The sequence below is a fragment of the Eschrichtius robustus genome, chromosome X (genome assembly GCF_028021215.1).
Source record: "Eschrichtius robustus isolate mEscRob2 chromosome X, mEscRob2.pri, whole genome shotgun sequence".
In the NCBI taxonomy this organism is placed as follows: Eukaryota; Metazoa; Chordata; class Mammalia; order Artiodactyla; family Eschrichtiidae; genus Eschrichtius; species Eschrichtius robustus.
The window spans coordinates 38,946,289-38,971,751 of NC_090845.1; the positions used below are offsets into that span (position 1 = coordinate 38,946,289).

Consider the following 25,463-nt stretch of genomic DNA (forward strand, 5'->3'; position numbering starts at 1 on the left):
CTTAACCTTCAGGAAAAAGTTGATGAGGCAGAAATTAGTCATTTGCCACCTAGATATTTTCTTCTTTGTGAGGAAGTGGATGACAACTAAGAGGTTCATCATGTCTCCTTTAACCTGAAGCCTGAAAGAGCACTTTCCTATGAACTCTAACAAATAGGTATCCATTTACGTGATACTTGATTATTATAGTAGTTTTATATTCTAGTGATACTTGATTATTATAGTAGTTTTATATTCTGTGTTATTAAAATAATTTTATTTTCCCCCTTCTCTCATTGCTATATCTTTTGTTTGACAGTTCCTTAAAAAATTTTTGTTTGTAGAGACAACAGATGATGCTTAGTCCCACAAAGCAGATGTTCTGCCAACCTTGTGGTTTTAATATTTTAGTTTCATTTTAATATTTTCATGGTGAGCTGAGTAGTTGTAATTAGTAACTCATTTATAGTGCCTCTTTCAGTGTTCAACCAATAAACATCTTTTTATATTATTAAAACCCTTAGGCCTCGATGGGTGGTTCCAGTTTTGCCGAAAGGGGAATTAGAAGTGCTTTTAGAAGCTGCTATTGATCTTAGTAAAAAAGGTAAGTTTAAATGGTCTTATGCTTTCCATAATGTATGCTACTAGCTAATAGTTTCACTTCATGCCTGAAGACTTTTTCTGTGTATTCCTAGACTAGAACATTTAACTAAGTTTTCTTGCTATGGCTTATGATTTGTCCCTAGAGCAAGGGTTCATATCATTTGGACAGCCTTCAAGGATGTTTGTGAACTCTCTGAAGTTATACATAAAATTTGTATATATTCATATTTAAACTGTCTAGCTTATGTGTTGATTATTCTTTAATACACAGAAAAGGTTTGGATTTTCTCTAAAAGAAAAAAAAGACCGAAAGATGAGGTCCTGTGTTTTTTAAAAAAAATAACCCAATAAAAAGGAGTCATGCTGTTATTCTTGTCTAGAAGTAAAAGCTTAATTTTGGAATTAATCATTATTTTTTTCAGTGACTAGTTTTCTTTAGGTGCAATTGAATTCTCTTAGTAAAGGGCTACTATTGTAATATCTACTCATCTTTAAGGCATTGGAGATTAAAATAAACAGCAGTAACATTTCAATTTCTGAAATAGGGTAGCCATGGATGTGTTCTAATTATCAATAGGAATTATCACAATTGAAATTAAATGTTGTAAAAATTATTGTCTTTAGTACCTTGCTTAAGTCTGTCTCATTACACGGCAAGGGTAAAATTTCCTTTGTCTTAGAGTAATTAACCCTCCTTCATTTAAGGAACATGTCTTTACACCTTATTAATCTTAGAAAACCAATCTAATGAGCTATGAAAATGCATTATCAGATTACCATTGTTTTCACCACTCAAATTTCTTTTGTTCATTTACACATTTACTCATCAGTTCAGCAAATTTTTGAAGACTTCTGTCCTAGACATGTTTTAGGTCCTGACTGTACAGTGATAGGTAAAAACACACAGTGGTATTTCATTTAATGTCATTGACATTCATTGGACATGCAATCCCCTCCTCCTCCCCATATTTCTTTGGGACCATGGTTTATTTTAATTTTAGACAAGGTTCAGATTTTTTAAACTACAGTACTGGGCTTAAATGTCATGTCTTTTGTACATCCAAAATCGTATAATACTCTTATGTTCAAATTGAATGGCTTTTCATTTTGTCATCAAGAGTTAAAGATTATTTTGTGTGTCTGGGGGCACGTAGCTCTGCTGCCTTTCTGAAATCCGGTGAAATTAAAAGAAAGATATAAAGAAGCGTAGATGTTGAGCCAGTGGAAGAGACTAATACGGAAGATGATAATTTATCTTTAATCGATTAAACTCTTCTGGAGAATAGTAGAATAGTATTTGATGTCAAATGGATAATGTACAACCAAAATGAGATTTTAAAAATAGTTGAGAAACGTCATTTTATTAATTTTATTTATTTTTGTCTGCGTTGGGTCTTCATTGCTGCGCACGGGCTTTCTCTAGTTGTGAGCGGGGGCTACTCTTCATTGCGGTGCGCAGGCTTCTTGTTGCGGTGGCTTCTCTTGTTGTAGAGCACGGGCTCTAGGCGTGCGAGCTTCAGTAGTTGTGGCACATGGGCTCAGTAGTTGTGGTGCACGGGATTAGTTGCTCCGTGGCATGTGGGAACTTCCCGGACCAGGGCTTGTACCCATGTCCCCTGCATTGGCAGGCAGATTCTTAACCACTGCGCCACCAGGGAAGTCCCCGAGAAACGTCATTTTAAAAATTTTAAGATTTGTTGTCAGAGAGTAAAATACTGTGAAGTATATTTAAATCCCCTATCACATGGTACTCATAACCATTTTGTATTTAAGGTCGGTCCAGTGTCATAATTTGAAATAGTTTCGATTCATCTTAATATTACTTGTATTAATGTACTTTTATACAGTTAAGTATTTTTGAAATTCATTGAAGATTATTTTTGTTTCTGAATCTGTTACCTTTTTGACCTCTTATACATAATGCTGTGAGTTTTTTTCCAAAGCTAGTCGGCATTTGTTAGCTGTATTTTACAGTTATTACTTTTTATCATATAATTGGACATTGTAAGACAACCAGAGAAATATTTTGTTTACATTAAGTTTTCTCTCCTTTTCTTAGGCCTTGATGTTAAAAGTGAAGCATGTCAGCGATTTTTTCGAGATGGGCTAACAATATCTTTCACTAAAATCCTTACAGACGAGGCAGTGAGTGGCTGGAAGTTTGAAATTCATGTGAGTCTTTCATTTGAATTTAAAAAATCAGATTTATATAGTGATGAGTGTGTTTTCTTATATAGTATATTTGGTTATATATTTGATCCACTAATTAAAGGATTTTAAAATGAGAAACTTTAAAAATACTTTTTATGAGTTATGATTTCTGTTGAAAGAAGCATGATCATTTAGAATGAATGTGAGATTTAGAGTTAGAAAACATTGGTTTAATCTGTCTCCTTGGTTCTCAAGTGCCTTGTGACTTTTGACAAGTGACCATATTTCACTGAAAATATGACAGTTGTGAAATGCACCACTCACTTACTTTATGTACCACTGAGGAAGGAAAACACCCAAGATGGGGAATCTATTATCTGAGACACAAAGGGTCAATGCAGAGAAATAAACTTAACATACAGAAAGAAACACCAAAGAAAGCTGCACATTTCAACTTTGGCACCTGGTAGAGGGGGAAAAAAATCTCTTAAAAACTTAAACCACAAGCCAGTATTCAAACCGTTTTGAAGGCTGAATTCAAATCAGAGTTGTGGTACAAAAAATATCAAATGGGGAACTTAAAGTGGTCTCAGGTTGGTGGTGTCCCCAGATGACTGGCAGAAACCAAGACAAATCTCTACAAATACCTTCAGTCTAGGTAAATGCACTATGCATTGATTATGTGATACAATCAGATTCCAGAGATCTTAAAAAGTGAAAAGAAATGTGCATTTTTAGATTGAAGTACCATAATTACTCCAAGTCTCTGTTCTTGTTTATATTATGGAAATATGGTTATAAATTGTGAAGCAGGGCATATTTTTATGCCCTGTGAACTATTTCTCAAATATAACCATAGCATAAAAATACCAACATCTTCTAATTCAACATGTAATTTTTTAAGTATAGAATGGAAACTTTGGGAGTGGTATCAGACTTTTTTTTTTTTTTTTAAAGAAATTCCTTTATTTTTATTATTTATTTATTTTTATCTGTGTTGGGTCTTCGTTTCTGTGCGAGGGCTTTCTCTAGTTGCGGCAAGCGGGGGCCACGCCTCGCCGCGGTGCGCGGGCCTATCACTGCCGCGGCCTCTCTTGTTGCGGAGCACAGGCTCCAGACGCGCAGGCTCAGTAGTTGTGGCTCACGGGCCCAGTTGCTCCGCGGCATGTGGGATCTTCCCAGACCAGGGCTCGAACCCGTGTCCCCTGCATTGGCAGGCAGATTCTCAACCGCTGCGCCACCAGGGAAGCCCCAGACTTTTGTATTGAGGCGTAGATAGCAAACCTACTCCGTCTGGGATATTTGATGATACATTGTTTAGATTTTAGAATTGTTGCCTCTAGTCGGAAAATTGCATAGAGAAAGCAGTGGTAATTTGCATCTTGTCTGGGGACATGGAGCAGTGCCTACTTCATTTTGTAAGTCATTGCAAATAGCCTTTGAAAGTAGGCACTATATAAATTATAAAGTAAATGCTAATTTCTTTTTTGATACATCAATTTGATCCCAATATTAGTAAAATTAAACATAACTCAAATGATCGGTATAGCACAGTTGAGAGGTCGTTATTAAGATATAATTAATCAAGATCGGAAGATATTTCTGTTCGGAATGGTTTGATCTCATTAATTATTCTTTATATAACAGAGGTGTATTATCAACAATACTCATCGCCTGGTGGAGCTATGTGTGGCCAAGTTGTCCCAAGACTGGTTTCCACTTCTAGAACTTCTCTCCATGGCCTTAAATCCTCATTGCAAATTCCATATCTACAATGGTACACGTCCATGTGAATCCGTTTCCTCAAATGTTCAGTTGCCTGAAGATGAACTCTTTGCTCGTTCTCCAGACCCTCGATCACCAAAAGTGTGTTGGTTTGTTATTTTCAAAGTTAAATATTACAGTTGTTTTGCTCTGCTATAGAACTTTAAATGATCTGAACCTACTGTTAACATGGAGGAGGGTAATTTCACATTGCTCTTAAAGGGATTTTGCATTATTTTGTAATTTTTTTTTTTTTTAATTTAAAAATATTTTTGGCTTTCTCCATGTAGTTAGTCCCCATTGTCTTCTGCCCAGCCTCTTGGGAAATAGTCATAATTTGGGCTGGTATGAAACAGAGCATATTTTTCCTTTTAAATAAGAGTAGAGTAGGAGATTACGTCTTTGACCAAGGCCTGGCTAATGTGTCATAAAACTATAGAAATTACAAATGAAAGCAAAATAGCAAAACTTACAAATATCAATGAAATATATATAGCATACATAAACGTAAAAGTTCTCCAATGTAAATTTTCTATGCCAGCATAAACAGAATGTACATTAAAAAATGTATCCCTAAGCTGTACTTCTTTTAATAAATATTAAATAATTAACCATATATAATTTTTAAATTTTAGAACTTAGGAAGACTTTTTAAATATTGATGACCTTATTTTTTTTAAAAAAACAGGAAAATTTGAATATATATATATATATATATATATATATTGTTTGGTTTATTCTGTTAAAAGTGGAAATCATCAAAAGTTATTGAACTTAGAGCTGAGAGTTTCTGGTATTTCCCAAGGTTCCTGTTCTTGCCACTTCAGACTTTTTTTGTTTGAGTAAATCAAATTAATATTTAAATAATGGCAATCTCTAAAATATACCTGTATTTTTTAAAAAATTTTACTTAATTTTTTGCTCTATAGGTCAATAGTAATCTGTAAGAGTCTCGATGGGAACAAGTTGATTTAGGATGGCTTCTGGTTGAAGACATTTTTATATATCTTTCTTTGAAGCCTAGCTTTTCTTGAGTATTACTAATTTTTGAGTATTCCTAATTGCGTAAGTGTACATTGCAGCTGAAAACATGAGATTAGCTTTAGACTTTCTTTGTGCACATATATATACTGTGTTATATATACATAACTGTTGAGTTTATCAGCCTAGTTGTCTCATTCCAGTTACTGGAGAAATAAAAATACATTACATAATAAGTATGTACTTTCTTAGAATTGCTGAATGCCAAAAGGGAGCTGGTGAATTAAATGCTCAGATTTTTTATTTCTTTTTAAATAGCTTAATGATTTATTGCAAAATGAGCATCCATGTAACCCACTCAGGTCAAGAAATGGTCAAGAAATAGTACATTGTCACTCCCCGGAGGCCCCCTTCCACACTCCCTCCCAGTCATTGCCCCCTCCGGCCTTCCTAACTTTAAGTAATGTCCTGACTAATAAAATCATTTCCTTGCTTTTCTTTATAGCTGGACTCAAGCACATGTCCATAATCCCGGTAGTTTAGTTTTGTCTATTTAAAATACCTTATGAAAATTAAATTGACATAATTTCTTTTGTATCTGACTTTATCTCAACAGATTTCTTTGTAAGAATCAGAGTTTTAATTGTTTTGATTTAGCCTTTTAAGACCAAATAAAAAGGAAAACATTATAATGAACTTACATAGAAATACGGTAGTTGATTTATTTGAGAATTTAATTGATTTAGAGTCTCATAAAAATCATATCAGAACTACCATAGTGTCTCTTTAAAGCAGTTACCTTTTACTTAGTGTTTTCCCGTTGTCCTGAACACTGCTTTTTGTTTTTTTTTTTGAATAGCTGTAGAAACTACTTTTGCTTAAGACTTAAGTAGAGAAAGTGCCCCTTTGTCCCCCTCTTGTTTTTCTTCCTTCAGTGACTTCCAAAATCTGGCCTTTTAGAAGAAGGCAAGGAATTAAAGGTTGTCTTAAGTACATGACTTTTTAGATACATTTGATTCTTTTATCTATGTAAGCTTTTGATTCCTTTTTAATTTGCCTATCCCAGCTGCACTGTACTTGTGAGTTACTTGCTATCCCTTAGAGAAGAGGTTGAAAGATAATTCTTACTATTGTATTGTGGTACCTCTAAGATGAGAACTGGGTGTATTCACATGAGTCAGCACAAAGCATCAACCAGCATGTTCTAGTTAGGAACAAAAAATAGAATACCAGGGATTAGTTTTTAATGGATAGGTCACTCTTTGGCTTTAAGATTATTGTATTTCTAGGGTGTTTGTAGTTATTCACAACTACAACAAAAAATAAATTCAAACAATATCTTAGGTTACCAAATACCTTTTTTTTTTTAGAGTCTTTTTACCCCCTTAAATTTTTTAAAATAGACCTTCAGATAATAAGGTATTCTCATATGGTGGGATCTCTGAGATAGAAGCATGGCTTCTAATTCCTGTTCACCAGCTATATCGTTACAAACAAACAGCTGTGCCCTAGTGATCTATACTACTACTTATGCTTTTCTCACAGACAGGATTACTGTGAACAATATGCAATATTTCGTGTCTTTTTTCAAAGATGGTTTTACATAATAATTTTCTTTTATTGAATTTCCTGTTTCTAGTATGTTTCAATCAAGAAATTACTTCAGATAGCATTTCCCTCCCCCCAAAAGCAGGAAGTTAACTTTTTTATTAACTGTATTGTTGCAGGGTTGGCTCGTGGATCTTCTCAACAAATTCGGCACTTTAAATGGGTTTCAGATTTTGCATGATCGTTTTATTAATGGATCAGCATTAAATGTTCAAATAATTGCAGCCCTTATTAAGTAAGTTATGTTTTAAAATTAATCTTCAGTGCATTATAGAAATTGCTACTTAATTGCTTGATAAAAATTGTTTCTTTTTTCAAATGTGGTTTCTTCTCTTTAGCTGGTAACTTGCATTTTTTATTTTTTTTTAACGGAAATTACTCTGGTTTATTTTATTTTTATTCTTTATTTTTTATTATTATTTTTTAAAAATATTTATTTGGCTGTGCCGGGTCTTTGTTGTGGCACACGGGATCTTTGGTTGCAGCATGCGGGCTCTTAGTTGCAGCATGCAGGATCTAGTTCCCCAATCCGGCATTGAACCCGCACTCCCTGCATTGGGAGTGCGGAGTCTTAACCACTGGACCACCAGGGAAGTCCCCGGATTGTTTTAAAGTAATAGGTACAGTCTGAGTTCAGTCCTAGTTGAATTGTAAGAAATTGAATATTAAAAGAGATTTTTGTCTTTCTTGTTTCAGACCATTTGGACAATGCTATGAGTTTCTCACTCTTCATACGGTGAAAAAGTACTTCCTTCCAGTAATAGAAATGGTTCCACAGTTTTTAGAAAACTTAACTGATGAAGAACTGAAAAAAGAAGCAAAGAATGAAGCCAAAAATGATGCTCTTTCAATGATTATTAAATCCTTGAAAAATTTAGCTTCAAGGGTTCCAGGACAAGAAGAAACTGTAAAAAATTTAGAAATATTTAGGTTAAAAATGATACTTAGGTAAGATATTTACCTCTTGAAATAATTACTTATGTGAATGTTTAGAATCGTATTTAGCACTGAATTTCTCTTACAGATTATTGCAAATTTCTTCTTTTAATGGAAAGATGAATGCACTTAATGAAGTTAATAAGGTGATATCTAGTGTATCGTACTACACTCATCGGCATGGTAATCCTGAGGAGGAAGAATGGCTCACAGCTGAACGAATGGCAGTAAGTCCTTTGATTCTACTTTCATGAATAATAATCTATCTAAGGCAAAAATCAGAATAGCTCTACTTAAAGTTAGTAATATTAACATTTTAAAGAAAACTTTGAAATTGGGAGGTGTTTGGATTGATTTACAACTCTGTTAATCCTGAGAACTTTTTGTGATAACATGGTTTATTATTTGGTATATTTGGTGATATATAATTGTTTGATGATAATGGATAGCTTAGCACATCTTTGATAAGCTTACTGCTGAATGTAGGTGTTCTGAAGTAATTATTAGCTTGTCAGGTGGGGGTTGAAATTGAGTAAATAAAGGTGATTTGGGGAATAGATTGGGTAGTATCTGGTAGCTATTGAATGAAGTGGCCTATTCATTTGACGAATTCCACTTAAAGATTTTAAAATAGGAAATATAATTATTAGAATAAGATACACATGAGTTAATGTTTTGTTATCATTGTAAGGACTTCGCTTAAGCACTTATATTTACATCATTTTGATGTTGAAAGTTTAGGAAACTTTATTTACCCTAGGTAATTTGCATATATTATAGTTTAAAAATGAATAAGAGGGCTTCCCTGGTGGTGCAGTGGTTGAGAATCTGCCTGCTAATGCAGGGGACATGGGTTCGAGCCCTGGTCTGGGAAGATCCCACATGCCGTGGAGCAACTAGGCCCGTGAGCCACAACTACTGAGCCTGCGCGTCTGGAGCCTATGCTCTGCAACAAGAGAGGCCACGATAGTGAGAGGCCCGCGCACTGCGATGAAGAGTGGCCCCCACTTGCCGCAGCTAGAGAAAGCCCTAGCACAGAAACGAAGACCCAACATAGCAGTCAGTCAATCAATCAATCAATAAATAAATCTTTTTAAAAAAAAACAAAAAACCCTTGACATAAGTGAATCCATTTTTTAAAAAAATCAATAAGAATGCTACTTAAATATTGGTTGAATAACTTTAGCGCATACTGTCTGACAGTACTGAGGAGACATCTGTAAAAGAACTGTCCTTGACCTCAAGGAGGCCTCAGTTTAATAGGGAAAACAGTGATTAGAATGTGATAAAAGGTATGTGGAGGATGCCTAGACACATTGGCCCTGTGTTAGGGGTCAGGTGGTAGTCATCTAGTTTTGTGTATCTGGTTTGTCTGTTCACCTTGTGGAAAGTCGAGCACAGAGCTACTCAGTGTGGTCTGAGGTCTGGTTCTGGTCCTTGAGCTGTTGCCAAGGCTAGATGAATATGGCAGATGGCATTGAGTGTTTAGAAACTTCTGTAGCAATTTGATATTGCCACATTTTAATTGTATTCTACAAAAATACCTGTCTGTAATAGATTAGAAGTAAAAAAGGACCTTTACCAGCTGAGAAGTGTACTTCTTTTCTCTAGCACATTTTGGGGCTAAATACTTTTTATTCTCATTAAATTGAATAGTGTAAAATCATACAGTGTGGTCTGTTACCTTTGTATTGTATCATGAGTTAGTTTTCTTTTGTTGATTTAAATATTAATTAAATACCTGTCAAGCAATATAGCATAGTGTTAGAGAAACACAGACTTGGGAAGCTTTCAGCCTTGATTCAGATTCTGGTTCCAACACTTCTGAGCCTGTTTACTTTTCTGTAATAGGGTAATACAGCCCTCATTAGGATTGTTTAGATTGTAATTGGTTAATAAATAAAAGTAAAAAAAAAAAAAAAGTACCTTTTCACCCAAATCAAAACTGGTATAAAAAACTCTAAAGATCCTAAAATGGGTCCTATAACCCACCATACCTAAACCATGGTGATCGCTACATTTATTTATTTATTTATTTTAAAATTTATTTTATTTATTTATTTTTGGCTGCGTTGGGTCTTCGTTGCTGTGTGCAGGCTTTCTCTAGTTGTGGCGAGCAGGGGCTACTCTTTGTTGCGGTGCGTGGGCTTCTCATTGCAGTGGCTTCTCTTGTTGCGGAGCACCGGCTCTAGGCGAGCAGGCTTCAGTAGTTGTGGCTCGTGGGCTCTAGAGCACAGGCTCAGTAGTTGTGGCGCACGGGCTTAGTTGCTCAGTGGTATGTGGGATCTTCCCAGACCAGGGCGCGAACCCGTGTCCCCTGCATTGGCAGGCGGATTCTTAACCACTGCGCCACCAGGGAAGCCCAATTGCTACATTTAAATAATAATTTTCTGAGTAAATGCTGGAGTAAAATCTTTTTAATGATTTCACTGTTTCTAATTATGGAAACATTTCTGTATGTGCAAAATTAAGTTCCATGAAATTATTGTGATTTTTCATAATTCTGTATCAAAAGAACACATAACCATGTTACATTAGTGCATTATATTTTGAGTTTTTAAATTCCTCCTAATGTTTAAAAGCGTGAACAAGGGACTTCCCTGGTGGTTCAGTGGGCAAGACTGTGCTCCCAATTCAGGGGGCCCTGGTTCGATCCCTGGTTGGGGAACTAAATCCCACATGCATGCTGCAACTAAAAAAAAAGAAAGAAAGAAAGAAAATAAACCCTGGAAGCTAAAAGTGTGAACAATACTTTATGTATATATTTTTGGAAGCCTTGAAACAAGTGTTTGAATTCTATTTAGGAGTGGATACAGCAGAACAATATTTTATCCATAGTGTTGCGAGATAGTCTTCATCAACCACAGTATGTAGAAAAGCTAGAGAAGATTCTTCGTTTTGTCATCAAAGAAAAGGCCCTGACCTTACAAGATCTTGATAATATCTGGGCAGCGCAGGTAAGGAATTTAAGATGGTGGCTCTTTGGTTTGTAAAAGAAATGTACTAAAAACTAAAGAAATGGTAGTAGTTGTAGTTAAATGGGATGAAGACTTACCCTGTTTGACTTTCAGTATAAGTAAATGCTTATTGTTTACAGAAGTCCTGTCAAGAATCCTTTTGAGATGGCCAGTAATATTTTTAAAATAAAAATATTCCAACGTCTACTGTATGCATTTGGTAAAGGTTGGCAATTTGTAGGTTTTAAATAAGAGGCAAACAGTAAAATAATAAGAAATGTCTATTGAAAGAGTATAAGACATCCATAATTGGTTTCTTCATATACTTAAAACAAAGAACAATGTCAGGAAAGTTAAATCACTAGATTATTTACAAAAACCTGTAATAATCCGAAGGATTAATAGCTTTTAGAAGGATAAGTAACCTTTGCTCTCAGAGATAGAAACTATGTGATTCCTTTGATTATCCTAATGACAAGTTTCTATTCATGGATCACTTGGGAAGTATTGATGAGTTCTAGATTACAAAGCTTTGTTTATTGAGTCTGTAGAAACCAAGAAAGCATTCAGTTTTGCCTTTGACTGCTTAAGGTTCCAGTTTTGAAACAACACCACTGGTGGGCCTTATTCTCCTATTTGCAATGTTAGAACTGGCATGTTAAATTCAATAAACTGTAATAAGAGTTCACATGAATTCCCAAAGTCTATATTAACCATGTATGTCAAGAAATTGAGTTGTCAGGTTTTAGATGGCAGTTCTAAAACATGTAAAACGTTAGGAATTTTCTTAGGTTACACAGTTAGTCAGAGATGGGAATACTTTATTAATTAATAGTTTTCCACAGACAGTGTATGCTACTTATTGCTGTTCAAATTTTAGTATGCTCTGATTTTCTTCGGTTTTTCAATAGGCGGGGAAGCATGAAGCCATTGTGAAGAATGTACATGATCTACTGGCAAAGTTGGCATGGGATTTTTCTCCTGAGCAACTTGATCATCTTTTTGATTGCTTTAAGGTAATAGTTAACATAGTAGTACAGTTTCATTTTTAATAGAATTAATTCATTAAATCTGTGAATGGTTCTTACCCAATAAGTACTTAAATGGAAATCATTAAACAGTTTCTAGTGTAAAGGAATTGACCATTGTTTTCTTTTTCAATGAGATCTTGATGTTCATTTTTATAATAATAGTCCTCATAAATAAGGAATTTTTTTTTTAAATTCAGTTGTCAATTTGAATTCCTTTCCCCTAGCAGTTTGTGTTTATATTATAGGTTCAAGTGAACTGTAGGACTGCAGGGAAGGATTAATTGGTTGCAATGAAAAATAAAGAATCAACAGCAAGGACTACCAATACCTTAATAGTCTGGGGTGTTATGCACAGGCAAATTGGAAATGTAATTCATGGACTTAATGGAAATGTAATTCAAAAGGTGGCCCAAGAGCTCCTACAGTCATATCTGCATTGGTGCCATCATGCACTTTTTAAAGCCATATTGTGTAGTGGTCTCTCTGCAGTTACTAGTGCTGGGTTTGTAAAAGCCAAGTGTTTGGTGAATTTGTGGATTAAGAACACAAGATGTTACGGCAGTGTTCACAGAGGGGCATTCTGTTAACAACTGGCATTAGATCACGAAGATATCTTGTTAAAAATAACAGTTATAACAGTTATACTGACTGCTGGTGGGAACATAAGTTCCTACAACCACTTAGGAGAATAGTTTGGTGTTTCTGGAAAAGTGTAAGATTTTCATGACTTAATCGGTTTGACTTCTGAATATATACTGTAGAGAAACTCATGCATATGTACACCAGTATACACAGTCAACATTTGTGGCAGAATTATTAATAATAGCTAAAAATTGCTATGTAAGATGGATAAATTGTGGAATGTTCATATAATGAAACATAACAATGAGAATGAGCAGATTTGAGCAGCTCAACCACAAGGGTGAGTCTAATAAACAGAAGGTTGAAGAAAGGAATGAAGGCACACAAGAATTCCATATACCTTGATTGCATTAACATAATAAACTTCAGAAATAGACCCAGCTAGCTTCTGGAGTGCTGCTTACCATATTATTTTTGACCTGGGTAATAGTTACATAGGTGTTTACATTATGTAGTATAATGTGTATGTTTGTACCTTTCTTGATGTGTATTTCACAATTGAAGAAAAAATAATACCAATTACTGGCTTCTACCCAAGACCAATTAACTCTGAGTTGCTAGGAATGGGGCCTGGGAGTCTGTATTTTAAGCAAGATTCTCAGATGAATCTTAAGTACATTAAAGTTGTAAATCACTGCCTTATGGAAAAATTAAGTTTGAAGTACAACAAAGGCAGCTAAGGAAATAACAGAATCAGTTACGGTGGGTACCCTAAAGTTAATTGCCATTCATTTTTAATTTTGAGATGACTTATGAAATGATGGTACATGACCAGAACATGACCAGATGGTGATGACCGTGATGGGAGGAGAAAGAAGAGGTTGATTGTTATTACATTCTCTGGACCCTCCACCCCTCTTCTAAGAGTGGTCTAAATACAATAATAGTCTAAATATAAAAATAATTCCATCATCTATGCTCCCCCCCCTTTGGATTAATAGATGTTTATTGAGCGCTTACTATTTGGTAGCAAGCACTGTTTTTTGAGGTGTTGGTAAAACTAACGTTCTTATGGAGTGTGTCTTGAAACTTTCTACTAAAGATGATTCAAAAGAAGCATGAAGTCCAGGTCACTTTGCAGTTCTTTATAGAGTGCAACCAAATGATTTCAAAGCTTATTGATTAGACTTATGTACTTGCCTGGTCTAGCTGGTCTAGTTTTTCAATGTTTGAGTTCTAATTAAGTCTTCGTTCTTCTAAGTGGTTATACCAGTTTACAGTCCCATCGAGATTTTCACATCCTTGCCAGCACTTGTTTTTGTCAGAATTTGGGATTTTTGACAGTCTGCTTGGTATGAAATGTGACTTCATTGTCGTATTGGTTTTATATCCTTGATCACTAATGAAGTTGAACATCTTTTCATATGTTTCTATTCTCCTTTTGTGTGTGTGTGAAAAGCCTATTCAAGTCTTTTGCCTAATTTTTCCCTTTTGAGTTGTTTGTACTTTTCTTACTGATTCTTAGGAATTCTTGAGATATTCTGAACACTAGTCATCTTTATCAGTTCAAGTGTTGCAAATTGTGGTTGTTTTTTTTTTTTTTACTCATGGTGGCTTTGGATGAACAAATGTTCTTTATTTTTTTAAGGAAGGAATTTTTATTTATTTATTTATTTGGCTGCGTTGCTGTGCGTGGGCTTTCTCTAGTTGTGGCAAGCGGGGGCTACTCTTCATTGCGGTGCGCGGGCTTCTCATTGTGGTGGCTTCTCTTGTTGTGGAGCATGGGCTCTAGGCGTGCAGGCTTCAGTAGTTGTGGCTCGCGGGCTCTATAGCGCAGGCTCAGGAGTTGTGGTGCACGGGCTTAGTTGCTCCACGGCATGTGGGATCTTCCCGGACGAGGGCTCGGACCCGTGTCCCCTGCATTAGCAGGTGGATTCTTAACCACTGTGCCACCAGGGAAGCCCTGAACAAATGTTCTTAATGGATTCTGCTTTCCATATTTAATGATTTTAGTATATGTCTGTTAGAGATAAGTACATGAAGAAAAACTTCACAATATCGTTACCATACCTAAAAACTAATAATTCCTTAATACTGTCAAATAGTGATGAAACTTCAGTTGCCTCAGATTATACCTTATTTTTGGAGTTTGTTTGAGCTAGGCTTCATAGTTTGTAATCAGTTGCATATGTCTTTTAAGTCTCTTTGAATCTACAGTTCCTCCCTTTTTCTTTACTTTTTCCTTGTAAATTATTTGTTGAGGAAACTGGATTGATTATTGCTTTGCTGTATATCAAAAGTATGATACAGAGCCTTTGTTGTTGTTGTTTTGCTAGAATATATCATAGGTGGTTATGTGCTCTTCTTTAGGAGGCACATAATGCTTGCTGGTCTCTCTCTTTAAAATGTTCTTAATTGTAATATAGTCTAATATTTCAGTCTTTTCTTATATTCCTAGCAGCTTTATCTTATTCCTTTCATAATTTTAAGGGGTCTAGGAGGAATTAGAAGTGTGCGCTCCAGTTGACTTATGACATATCCTGTATTTATCACATTGTAAATGTCTGAGTAATAATTCCATTGAAAGGATCCTCTGTAGTTTACTTAATCATCCTTCTGCTATTTGCCATTAGGTTGATTTCAGTTTATTTTCCAATAAACATTGATTATCAACTTTATACATACACCTTTCCTCATCTTGTTTAGCAACATCCCTGACCTCTACCCACCAGATGCCACCAGCCTGCACACATACCCCATTGTATAAACTGGGCATTTAAAAAGTACCACTTTAGAGAGGGGTTTTTGTTTGTTTGTTTGTTTGTTTTGTTTTCCATTTTAGAGTTTTTAAATGAGTATTCTGTCTTCTAAATTGAAATAGCATTGTATCATTTCTGTTCTGTGTAAGTCTTGGATAATAACAGACTTTGTTATAGACTTCTGTTTTTAAATGCGTGTAATGCACATTGCTCTATAAAAGGCTTTTTTCATTTATTATGAAAATCTTTGTATATCAAGTTGTCTTTAACATCTTTTAATATAATTTTAAAGGCGCAAATGACAGACTGAATCTAAGGCAGTAGTTTTCCACAGGCGGCTGTTCTGCTTCCCAGAGATGCTTGGCAGTACCTGGAGATATTTTTCGTTGTCACAGCTAGGAGGAGGAGTTGCTGCTGGCTTCTAGTGGGGTAGAGGCCAGGGGTGCTGTTAAACTTCCTACAATGCACGTGACAGCCCCCCACAAAACTGGAAAAAGAGTTTTCCAGTCCAGAATGTTTGTAGTACCAAGGTTGAGAAACTCTGATCTGCGGTATTTAACTGTAAATGGAGATTCTTTTGTTTTTCCTGGAGTTTAAATCTGTCCTATCTTATCGCTCAGATACCACTTGAATAATGCTGTGCTCAGCTGTGTTGTTTTTCTGATGAATATAGTTTATCCAGTGACAATTTTAAGCAGTGACCAATAAATATGTGTTGTTTCCATATCATTTTAAAAAAACTTTCTAGGCCAGTTGGACAAATGCAAGTAAAAAGCAGCGAGAAAAGCTACTTGAGCTGATACGTCGTCTTGCAGAAGATGATAAAGATGGTGTGATGGCACACAAAGTGTTGAACCTCCTGTGGAATCTGGCCCATAGTGATGATGTGCCTGTAGACATCATGGACCTGGCTCTCAGTGCCCACATAAAAATACTAGATTATAGTTGCTCCCAGGTGAGGTTGTGCTGCCTTGCTCACTTTTTGTGACCCTTCTCCTTCACCATGAGAATGGCTTAGATATAGAATAGTTCCAGGTTTTTCTGACATTGTTATTTTTGAAGTGATCTTCAAGAATTGACATACTTTGTTCATGTTAAGTCCACCTTCCTCTTAGGTCTCTATGTCTAAGTTTCGTGCATCATCTAAAAGCAGTTTAGTCTTCTTAGTAGAAAGACGGTATAAACAAAACAAGTAATATACTGGTGGTAGTGTCAGATGTATGGTGCTGAAATACCAGTTTCAAATATCAATAGATCATATAAGATTTTAAAGTTGATTATGGACTTTAGAGGTAAGAGAAGTTAGGTTTTCTTTGCTTCTTACGGAAGTTAAGAAAAATTAGTAGAACTTCCTAAACACTAAAACATTTAGTGCCTTCCCTATGAGCAGATCACACAACAACTTCCCTGCATTCTAACTTGTAGCATGTGTATCTTTTTAATTCATGGTAAAATGAATATTGCTGAATAACTAATTTCCTATACTAATGAACTGAAATTTATATAAGAACTAATAAGCTCACGTAAGTGTAGGTGTTTTGTTTTTTGTTTTTTATTTTTTTTACTACACTTGTACTAGTAGTTCATTAAGTATGTAGTATACCAAATAGTAATAAGAACCTTGAGTTTAAATTATTTCATTAAAGAGGGACACAAACACAAAATAAAAATAATCTGTACTTAAAATTGTTAGGTACACAAACCTACATTTCTGATTATTATTGACTCAGGGAAGGAGTAAAGTAAATAAAGTATGAGAAGTAAAATATATCTGAAGTAATTTTGATTTTATAACATTAATTTTTAATTGCTTATACCTGTTTCTGTCTCTTTCTCTCCTTGTGTGTGAATTTATTATTGGTGAATTTTTTTCACTCAGTTGCCATACTATTTTCTTGGTAAAATATAAATTTTCAATGTTCCTTACTATGCTAAAAACAAACCCATACAGAGTAACAATCGGAGTTACATGTTATTGCTGGATTTTATTATGGGGTAGAATCTCTTAATACATTGGGTAAAGCTAAATGTCTACCTCCTGGCAACTTTTAAAATCAAACTTTTCAGTGTGCTTAATACCTTTCTGTAGATATGTCTGAATCTGTGTCATGTTGAGTTTTTATAATAGTGTTTTACTTTTGGGAGTTTTGGTAGTATATGTGGAATAAAAATGTACTTAAAAGCAGCTTTTTATTATTATTAAATTCTTCACTGCAGTTACAGCATAATGTGTATGATGCTAATCTTATAAGAAAAGCTCTATTTTGTAATTCTCAAACGAATTTGAAGGTGGAATTCTCCTGAGTATTGACCTATATAAAACATTGAAATTGTTTTTTAAGGACCGTGACACACAGAAGATACAGTGGATAGATCGCTTTATAGAAGAACTTCGTACAAATGACAAATGGGTAATTCCTGCACTGAAACAAATTAGAGAAATTTGTAGTTTGTTTGGCGAAGCACCTCAAAATTTGAGGTAAGGCTTTTAACAGAAAATTTCAATATTTTTATTTTATGTATTTTATTGAAAAGAAACGGCATTGTCAGTTGGTGAAAGCAAGTTTTAAAAAAGAAAATTACAGTGGGGTGACAGGACGCTTACACATGGATTAAATTTGAACAAAAGAGGATTCCTTTATCATATCCTCCTCTTTTATTGATGAGGAAGTCAGACACAGTTTAGTGATAAGTATCAGAATAAAGATGATAATATTGCTTTCATGTTATCTGTTCCAACTCTTACAACCAGAAAGTACAAGAACAAATTATTCCAGTAACTGAAGTTTGGCATGTAAGATATTTGAAGTCGGCTATTTAACAGAAATTTAGCTAAAATAAATCAGAAAAAAGTATTTTTAAACTATACCTGTCATCTTCCATCGTTTGAACATACCTGAAATCTAATGTTTGAAATTAACTTTAAAAACTATTTAAAAAGCCAATAGGTTTATTTTACTGTGAAAACTTCTGTAGTATGACATTTCAAAGTTAATAAAACGTTAAAACATTGCAAAGTAAACCAATTACGGAAATATAATGTCTGTAAGAAATATATAATGCGGATTAGGGTAGGTACAGGCAAAAAGGGAAACAAAGCAGGAAGGATAAAATGCAGTGAGGAATGAGATTAATAGATACAACACATGCCACTGAAATTATCTGGCATACTTGATGGAAATAAGAGATAATTCTGTACTTTGAATGCCTAATAAATAAAATTTTAACGAAAGCACTTTCTTTGATTAAATTCTCCACTACATTTACAACATAATCTTTGTGGTGCTAATGTTACAAGAAATGTTTCTATTTTATAATTCTGGAAATAATCATGTAAACTTGTAAGTGCTTTGGTACTACTGTAGTATGGCAGAAGAAATCAGTCATTGATTTTCCCATAGTGTGAAATTGGAGAATATTAATGCATAGTTTTTGTATGAAGTAAGAATAGTGGAATTAATGTCTTGTTTTTGAGGTATTGATTATTTTCTTTTAAATAGCTTAATATTGTCATTAAAGAAAATAAATGGCCCAAAGTTAATTCTGTTGTGAAGGAAACCATTTTAAGTGTTTAAATTAGTATCTCAGAATTTAGATTGTATAAGCTCTTTCGATTACAACAGAGTTTAATTGCCTAATTATATTGTTAAGTTCTTCTCGTTTCAGTCAAACTCAGCGAAGTCCCCATGTATTCTATCGCCATGACTTAATCAATCAACTTCAGCACAATCATGCCCTAGTTACTTTGGTAGCAGAAAACCTTGCAACTTATATGGAAAGCATGAGACTATATGCTAGAGGTATGTATTGTAAGCTAACATGAACTATGAAAAATAACAGCAGTTTCCCTTACCAGCATTTTTTTTTTTTATCAGTCACCTTAGAAGTGACAACAAATGTATTTTTAAAGATGCGAGGTAGTTGATTTTATAAACTGTGTTCCTTTATGAACCTGTGATCCACTTTTACTCCCAAATCTTACACATTCTAAACTCCAGGCCAGCATTTCAAGGCTCTTTACTAAGTGCTTGCCTTACCCACTCTCCTTGTTAAATTGATTTCTTTTTCTTCCCTGCCTGGGAGCCCTGCCTGCCTATACTACAATTGGTTGTTACCTTCCTAGGTATGTACCTGACTCATTTTCATCCTTTGTTTCCTTACTACCACCACCCTTATCTTTTCAAGAAACCTTTTGTCTAAGTCTGTTCTTGCAAATACTATAGTTCATTTGTAATCCTAAGTCCATGTTTCATAAGTTCTTCAGACTTTATGAATTAAAAGTTTATAAGAAAGAGATCCGAGGCTACTAGAATCCACATGTTTACATTGGTTTCAAAGTGTGAATTTGTTTTAACATGTTAAGGTAAAGATTTCTGTGGTGTTAACAGTCCGTTTTTAAGCGCCTGCCATATGTGGAGCTCTGTTTCAATGTGCTTTTGCCCTCTGACAGTTGTGTCTGAGTCTGTGTGCTAGGGTACATATGGGTTCTTAGTACATATTCCTCTGTCTTATGCCAAACTCATAGGCCCCAAAATAAACCCCAGAACTATCTTGTAGGTTTAAGTTTCTTCACATTGCCATAGAAAGAAAACTTTATATTACCACAGAGATAGAATTGAACATAATGGTTACTTGAACATACCACTCCTTTAACATGTTATAGTAGAGTCTGCAGAAGCCAATATATATATTAAAAATGAGGATATTTCTAATACTCATTATTTGAAGAGTTAGAGTAGATTCTTGGCATTGTTGAATAAAATTCCAACCAAGGTGCTTATAAATCACAAGGTTTTTGCTTAACACTTAAGGTACATACATACATTCCCATATAAAACTCAGATAAACATAATTGAAAAACTAAGCAGCTCTCAAGATACCTGAACTGATTTTGTTGACTCTGTTCTTCCATTTACCACTCCGGGCCAGCTGAGTCCTAGTTAATAGATTGCATAGCCAGTTTAAGCATCAGGCAACTGATAGGCACCAGGCAATAATCTTTTATCATTTCAGTCCTAAGTTCATCTAAGTAGCATGATAGAATAATCAGGACAACATAGGCATGCAACCATATGATTTATGTTATATACCAAATGCAAACAAAATCTGAGAGAGGCAAAAGAGGTTTGCATGTAGTACTCCCAAGCATTCAGACATCTCGGCTCAGTTTAATGTAACTCACATTCTGTTATGATGTCACCTCTTCTTGATGGTACAAAGCCCTCACAGATGCCAATGCAGGCCTTCCCCCCAAATGAAGCCTTAATATAAACCACATGTGTTGCATTGCTAATCTTTACTTAATTTATTTGCATGTGGTATTTCATTTAATTTCATTGTCAGAGGTTGAGAATCCTGCTCTCGAGGCTATCAGGAGATGATACACGTACAGTTCAGCCTCACTAGGGTTTTCTTTTCCTTTGTAGTCAAATTCTACATGAGTCATTGCTTCATCTCAATTTCATGGACTGAATGCCTTCAGGCTTCAGTTTCCCCTTCTTATATTGTCTGTATCTTCACAAAGTAAGCGATGTGAATCTGCATAGTAAGATTGCCTAGATTTTGAAACATGACCTAACATATTAGGTGTATGACCTTGAACAAGTTATTTATGCTAGAATAATGCCTGGTACATAGTAAGCCCTTGAATTCTTACTGCTACTGATATGGTCCCCTGACTTTATTGACACCATACCTTCTGTTCGTCCTAACTAACTTTGATACCTTTTCTTCCTCTATTGTAGTAATCTTCTGATTAATACTGATCAGTCTCCAGATACTTAAATATGGGGAGAAAGTAATTTTTAAAGCTAGTAAAATTCTCCTGTTAAAACAAACTTTTCACACCATTTGGAAATCGATCAACCACCAGTTTCCAAATTTGCAATTCAAAAATAAATTATGTTTTAGCCTCTATATAATAAAATGTTGCATGGATCCCATTAGGTATGAGACATTATGCAGCAGGATAACATCAGGTTTCTAGTTTACTGATATTCTCAATTTCTGATAAGTATTTCACCAGTATTATTTGTCCTGCCCATGTTTCATCTGTACTAGTATCTTAAGCTTTGGCAGGAGGGGTGACGACATTTCCTCAGTAGCATGGTCAGCTGATTCTGCCTCCTGTTTTAACATTATTTAGATAAAGTAATGAACTTACTAAAATTATCTTCAGTATTTACTCATGTGTTCTTATTGCCTTCAAGCATTGGTGCTTACCAAGTCATTTTTTAAAAGTTTTTTATATGCATACAACACAGTATAAAACCATCTCTCAGTTTTCAATTAAGGTTTACCTTATTGGTAGGATAGACTTTGTACTGACTTGAACACTTATAAAAGTTTTATTTACCATTTTTCCTGGTTTCTGGATAGAGTTGGAGGACTTGTCTTTATTGTAGATCACATTTTTGCATTCTGTCTTCTGAGGACTGCCACTTTCAATTACCTCCTCATATACAAGGAAACCCCAATAAAATTAACAACTGATTTATCAGAACATTGGAGGCCAGAAGGCAGTAGGACAACCTATTCAAAGTGCCAGGGGCAGGGGAGGGACCTGACAACTAAGAACCTTACATTCATCAAAACTGTCTTTCAGAAATGAAGGCAAAGTAAAGACATTCTCAAACGTTGGCGATAATTTGTTGCTAGCCAACTTGCCTTTGGAGAAATACTAAAGGAAGTAATTAGGCTGAAAGCAACTGACAGCAGACAGTAATTCAAAGCCACGGGGTGCGGGGGGGGGGGAGCGGAATAGAAGACCTGAACACTATAAACCCATAAACTATACCTAAAAGATATCTGTAGAATACTCCACCCGAAAACAGCAGAATGTACGTTCTTCTCACGTATACACAGAATATCCTCCAGGACAGACCATACTCTAGGCTATAAGCAAGCGTTATTAACTTTAAAAGCATTGAAATTATACAAGTAGGTTTTTTGTACGCAGTGGAATTAAATTATAAATTAAAGAGTAAATTTGGGAATTTCACAGGTGTATGGAAAGTATACATTCTTTACTAACCAGTGGGTCAAAGATGAAATGCCAAGTGAAATGAGAATATGCTGAGATGAATGAAAAAGAACATAAAATGTCAAAACTTATGGAGTGTTCCTAAATCAGTGCTTAGAGGAAATTTATACTGCAGAATTCCTGTATTAAAGAAGAAAGATAGCAAATCAGTAACATTTCACCTTCAAAAAGTAGAATAGAGAAAACTAACCTGAAAACAAAAAGGAAGTAATAAAGATTAGAGCAGAAATAAGTGAAATAGAGAAGAGAAAAATCAATGAAACTGAAAGTTGGTTCTTTGAAAAGATCAGCAAAATTTACAAACCTTTAGTTAGGCTCAGTTGTGAAAGTCAAAAAGGAGAGGCCATCACCACTAACCTTAACAAAAATTTAAAAAATAAGAGAATGCCAGATTACTGAAACTGACTCAAGAATCAGTTGAAAATTTGAATAGATGTATAACAAGTAAAAAGATTGAATTAGTAATCAAAAAACTTCCCACAAAGAAAAGCCCAGAACCAGGTCATTAGTGAATTTCACTAGTGAATTAGTGAATTTACTGAATATTTAAAGAAGAATTAACACCAGTCCTTCACATATTCTTTCAAAAAGAGGAATACTTCCAGGCTCATAGTATGAAGCCATTATTATCCTGCTACCAAAATAATACAAAGACATCAAAAGAAAATTGCAGATCAGTATACCTTGTGATATAGTCAAAAGTTATCAAAAAAACAAGCAAACAGAATCCAGCAACATATAAAAAGGATTATGCACCAGGGCCAAATGGAATGTATCCCTGTAACACAATGTTGATTTGACACCCCAAGTCAATTGTAATATACCATATTAATAGAATAAAGGGCCAAAACTATGAGATCATCTCAGTAGATGCAGAAAAAGCATTTGACAAAATCCAACACCTTTCATTATAAAAACATTCAACAAACCAGGAATAGAAGGAAGTTTCCTCAACCTGATAAAGGGCATCTCAAAAAACCTACAGCTAACATCATACTTAATGGTGAAAGACTGGCTGCTTTTCCCTTAGGATTAGGAATGAGACAAGGATGTCCACTCTAGTCCCTTCTATTTAACGTTCTACTGGAGATGCTAGCAAGATCAACTAGACATGAAAAAGAAATAAAAAGCATCCAGATTGGAAAAGAAATTGTAAATTATGTCTAATAGATAACACCATCTCATATACAGAAAATTCTAAAGACTCTGTTAAAATCTATTAAAACTAATAAATGAGTTCCCCTAGATTGCAGGAATTAAGATCAATATACAGGAACTTCCCTGGTGGTCCAGTGGTTAAGACTCTGCGCTCCTGGACTTCCCTGGTGGCACAGTGCTTAAGAATCCGCCTGCCAATGCAGGGGACACGGGTTTGAGCCCTGGTCTGGGAAGATCCCACATGCCACGGAGCAGCTAAGCCCGTGCGCCACAACTGCTGAAGCCTGTGTGCCTAGAGTCCATGATCTGCAACAAAGAGAAGCCACCGCAATGAGAAGCCCGTGCACCGCAATGAAGAGTAGCCCCCGCTCGCCGCAACTAGAGAAAGCCCGCGTGCAGCAACGAAGACCCAATGCAGCCAAAAATAAATAAATTTAAAAAAAAAAAATGAAGACATTGATTACCATTACTATGTCTAAAGGGTCTCTCACAATCAGAATTCTTTGGCACTAGCATACACATACCATAAGATCCAGGGTATGAAAATACCAATAATTAATGCTAATTAAATTATACAATTTCTAAAAAAAAAAAAAAAATTACATAATTTCTTATTCCTGCATAACTTGCCTCAGCTTTCTGGAAGAAATGTCACTGATTCCCAAGCAGTTGAAAGCACTTGTTCAGAACATTTACTTCAGCTTTCTTCTGCTCTAAGCCACAAATTAACTTGACCATTTCCAGAGCATATATGGCTTTTTCCAATAAAATAAAAACAAAAAAACACTGTCCAATGTGTTTTTAGGACCAGAGGTGCTTTTAAAGGTTTTTTTTGCTCTGGTCTTTCACTGCCAACACTGAGACTTTTTTCTTCCATTGTAGGGTATACTCTAATGAAAGTAAAACCAAAGGGTTTACTAGCTTTATTTTATTAAAACTTTTTTAAGGAATTTCCAAATTAAGCTAGGCCTAGTGACCAATATATACCCATCGTCGTGCCGTGATAGAGGGTAGGTTTTCTTAAATTTATCTGAGAATGTTCAAGGCTTTCATAACATGCTGGTGGTGATTATGGTATGATAACTTCATTATGTAGAGTAGCATCTTGCGTTAACTATAACTTCCTAGATAGAGGTTAGCAATATAATTTTTTATAACATAGACCACTCAGGTCAGTCTTAGGCTGTAATCAGAAATTACTTCATTATGTATGAAAATTGGGCAAAGGGGTTGTATGAAGAATTATTTTTGACAGCACATTTAACAGACTATTTTCTTTTGGTTATGTGAAAGGAAAGGTTATTTTGGTTGGGAAAAAAGGAGATGGGTAGAAACTACCAGTAATTAGTAAATTTCATATTGCCTTTTAGTGGTAAAGGATTAACGACTTTTTAACTGACTTATCTTCCTTTGATTAAAGTCAGCAATGATATGGATAACCATGTGTATAATGCAAGATTTTTCTTAATTTGCAGACCATGAAGACTATGACCCACAAACTGTGAGGCTGGGAAGTAGATATAGTCATGTTCAAGAAGTTCAAGAACGGCTTAACTTCCTTAGGTTTGTTTTAAACAATTAGTGTTGCTCTTTTTAAGACAGATAAAGAATACCAAGTTGATATGCTATATGACTAGGTCTTTGTTAGGTGGCTCTTGCCACATTTTATTTCCCCATGTGGAAATCATTACATGAAAGTCACAGGACATTTCCCTATGTGTTCATTATTAAATATTTTTAAATTATTGGCTGAGTTTTAACTTTTCTTCTTTGCAGTATTTGAAGAGAACACATTTAAACCTTTTGTATAGAATTCTGGTCTTCATATTTGTTTATATTTATTTTTAAAGAAGAGATTTCCATATTTTGACAGAAGCAGCTAGAGAACCATATTGACCTTAATGATATCATA

The 25,463-nt window shown here is 34.9% G+C and overlaps 1 protein-coding gene across 2 annotated transcripts in view; it reads left to right on the forward strand.

Moving 5' to 3' along the window:
- The window catches only part of USP9X (ubiquitin specific peptidase 9 X-linked), a 118,242-nt gene that overhangs the window by 35,178 nt on the left and 57,601 nt on the right, over positions 1–25,463 (forward strand). The window contains exons 4-15 of one of the 2 annotated variants that reach the window (XM_068534067.1): positions 504–583; positions 2,642–2,754; positions 4,381–4,599; positions 7,206–7,321; positions 7,783–8,034; positions 8,111–8,249; positions 10,827–10,979; positions 11,891–11,995; positions 16,100–16,306; positions 17,694–17,830; positions 19,003–19,151; positions 25,027–25,114. In XM_068534067.1, coding sequence (XP_068390168.1) covers positions 504–583; positions 2,642–2,754; positions 4,381–4,599; positions 7,206–7,321; positions 7,783–8,034; positions 8,111–8,249; positions 10,827–10,979; positions 11,891–11,995; positions 16,100–16,306; positions 17,694–17,830; positions 19,003–19,151; positions 25,027–25,114 — 1,758 coding nt within the window. The remainder of the gene's footprint in view (positions 1–503; positions 584–2,641; positions 2,755–4,380; positions 4,600–7,205; positions 7,322–7,782; positions 8,035–8,110; positions 8,250–10,826; positions 10,980–11,890; positions 11,996–16,099; positions 16,307–17,693; positions 17,831–19,002; positions 19,152–25,026; positions 25,115–25,463) is intronic. The other variant, XM_068534068.1, reaches the window with a different exon arrangement.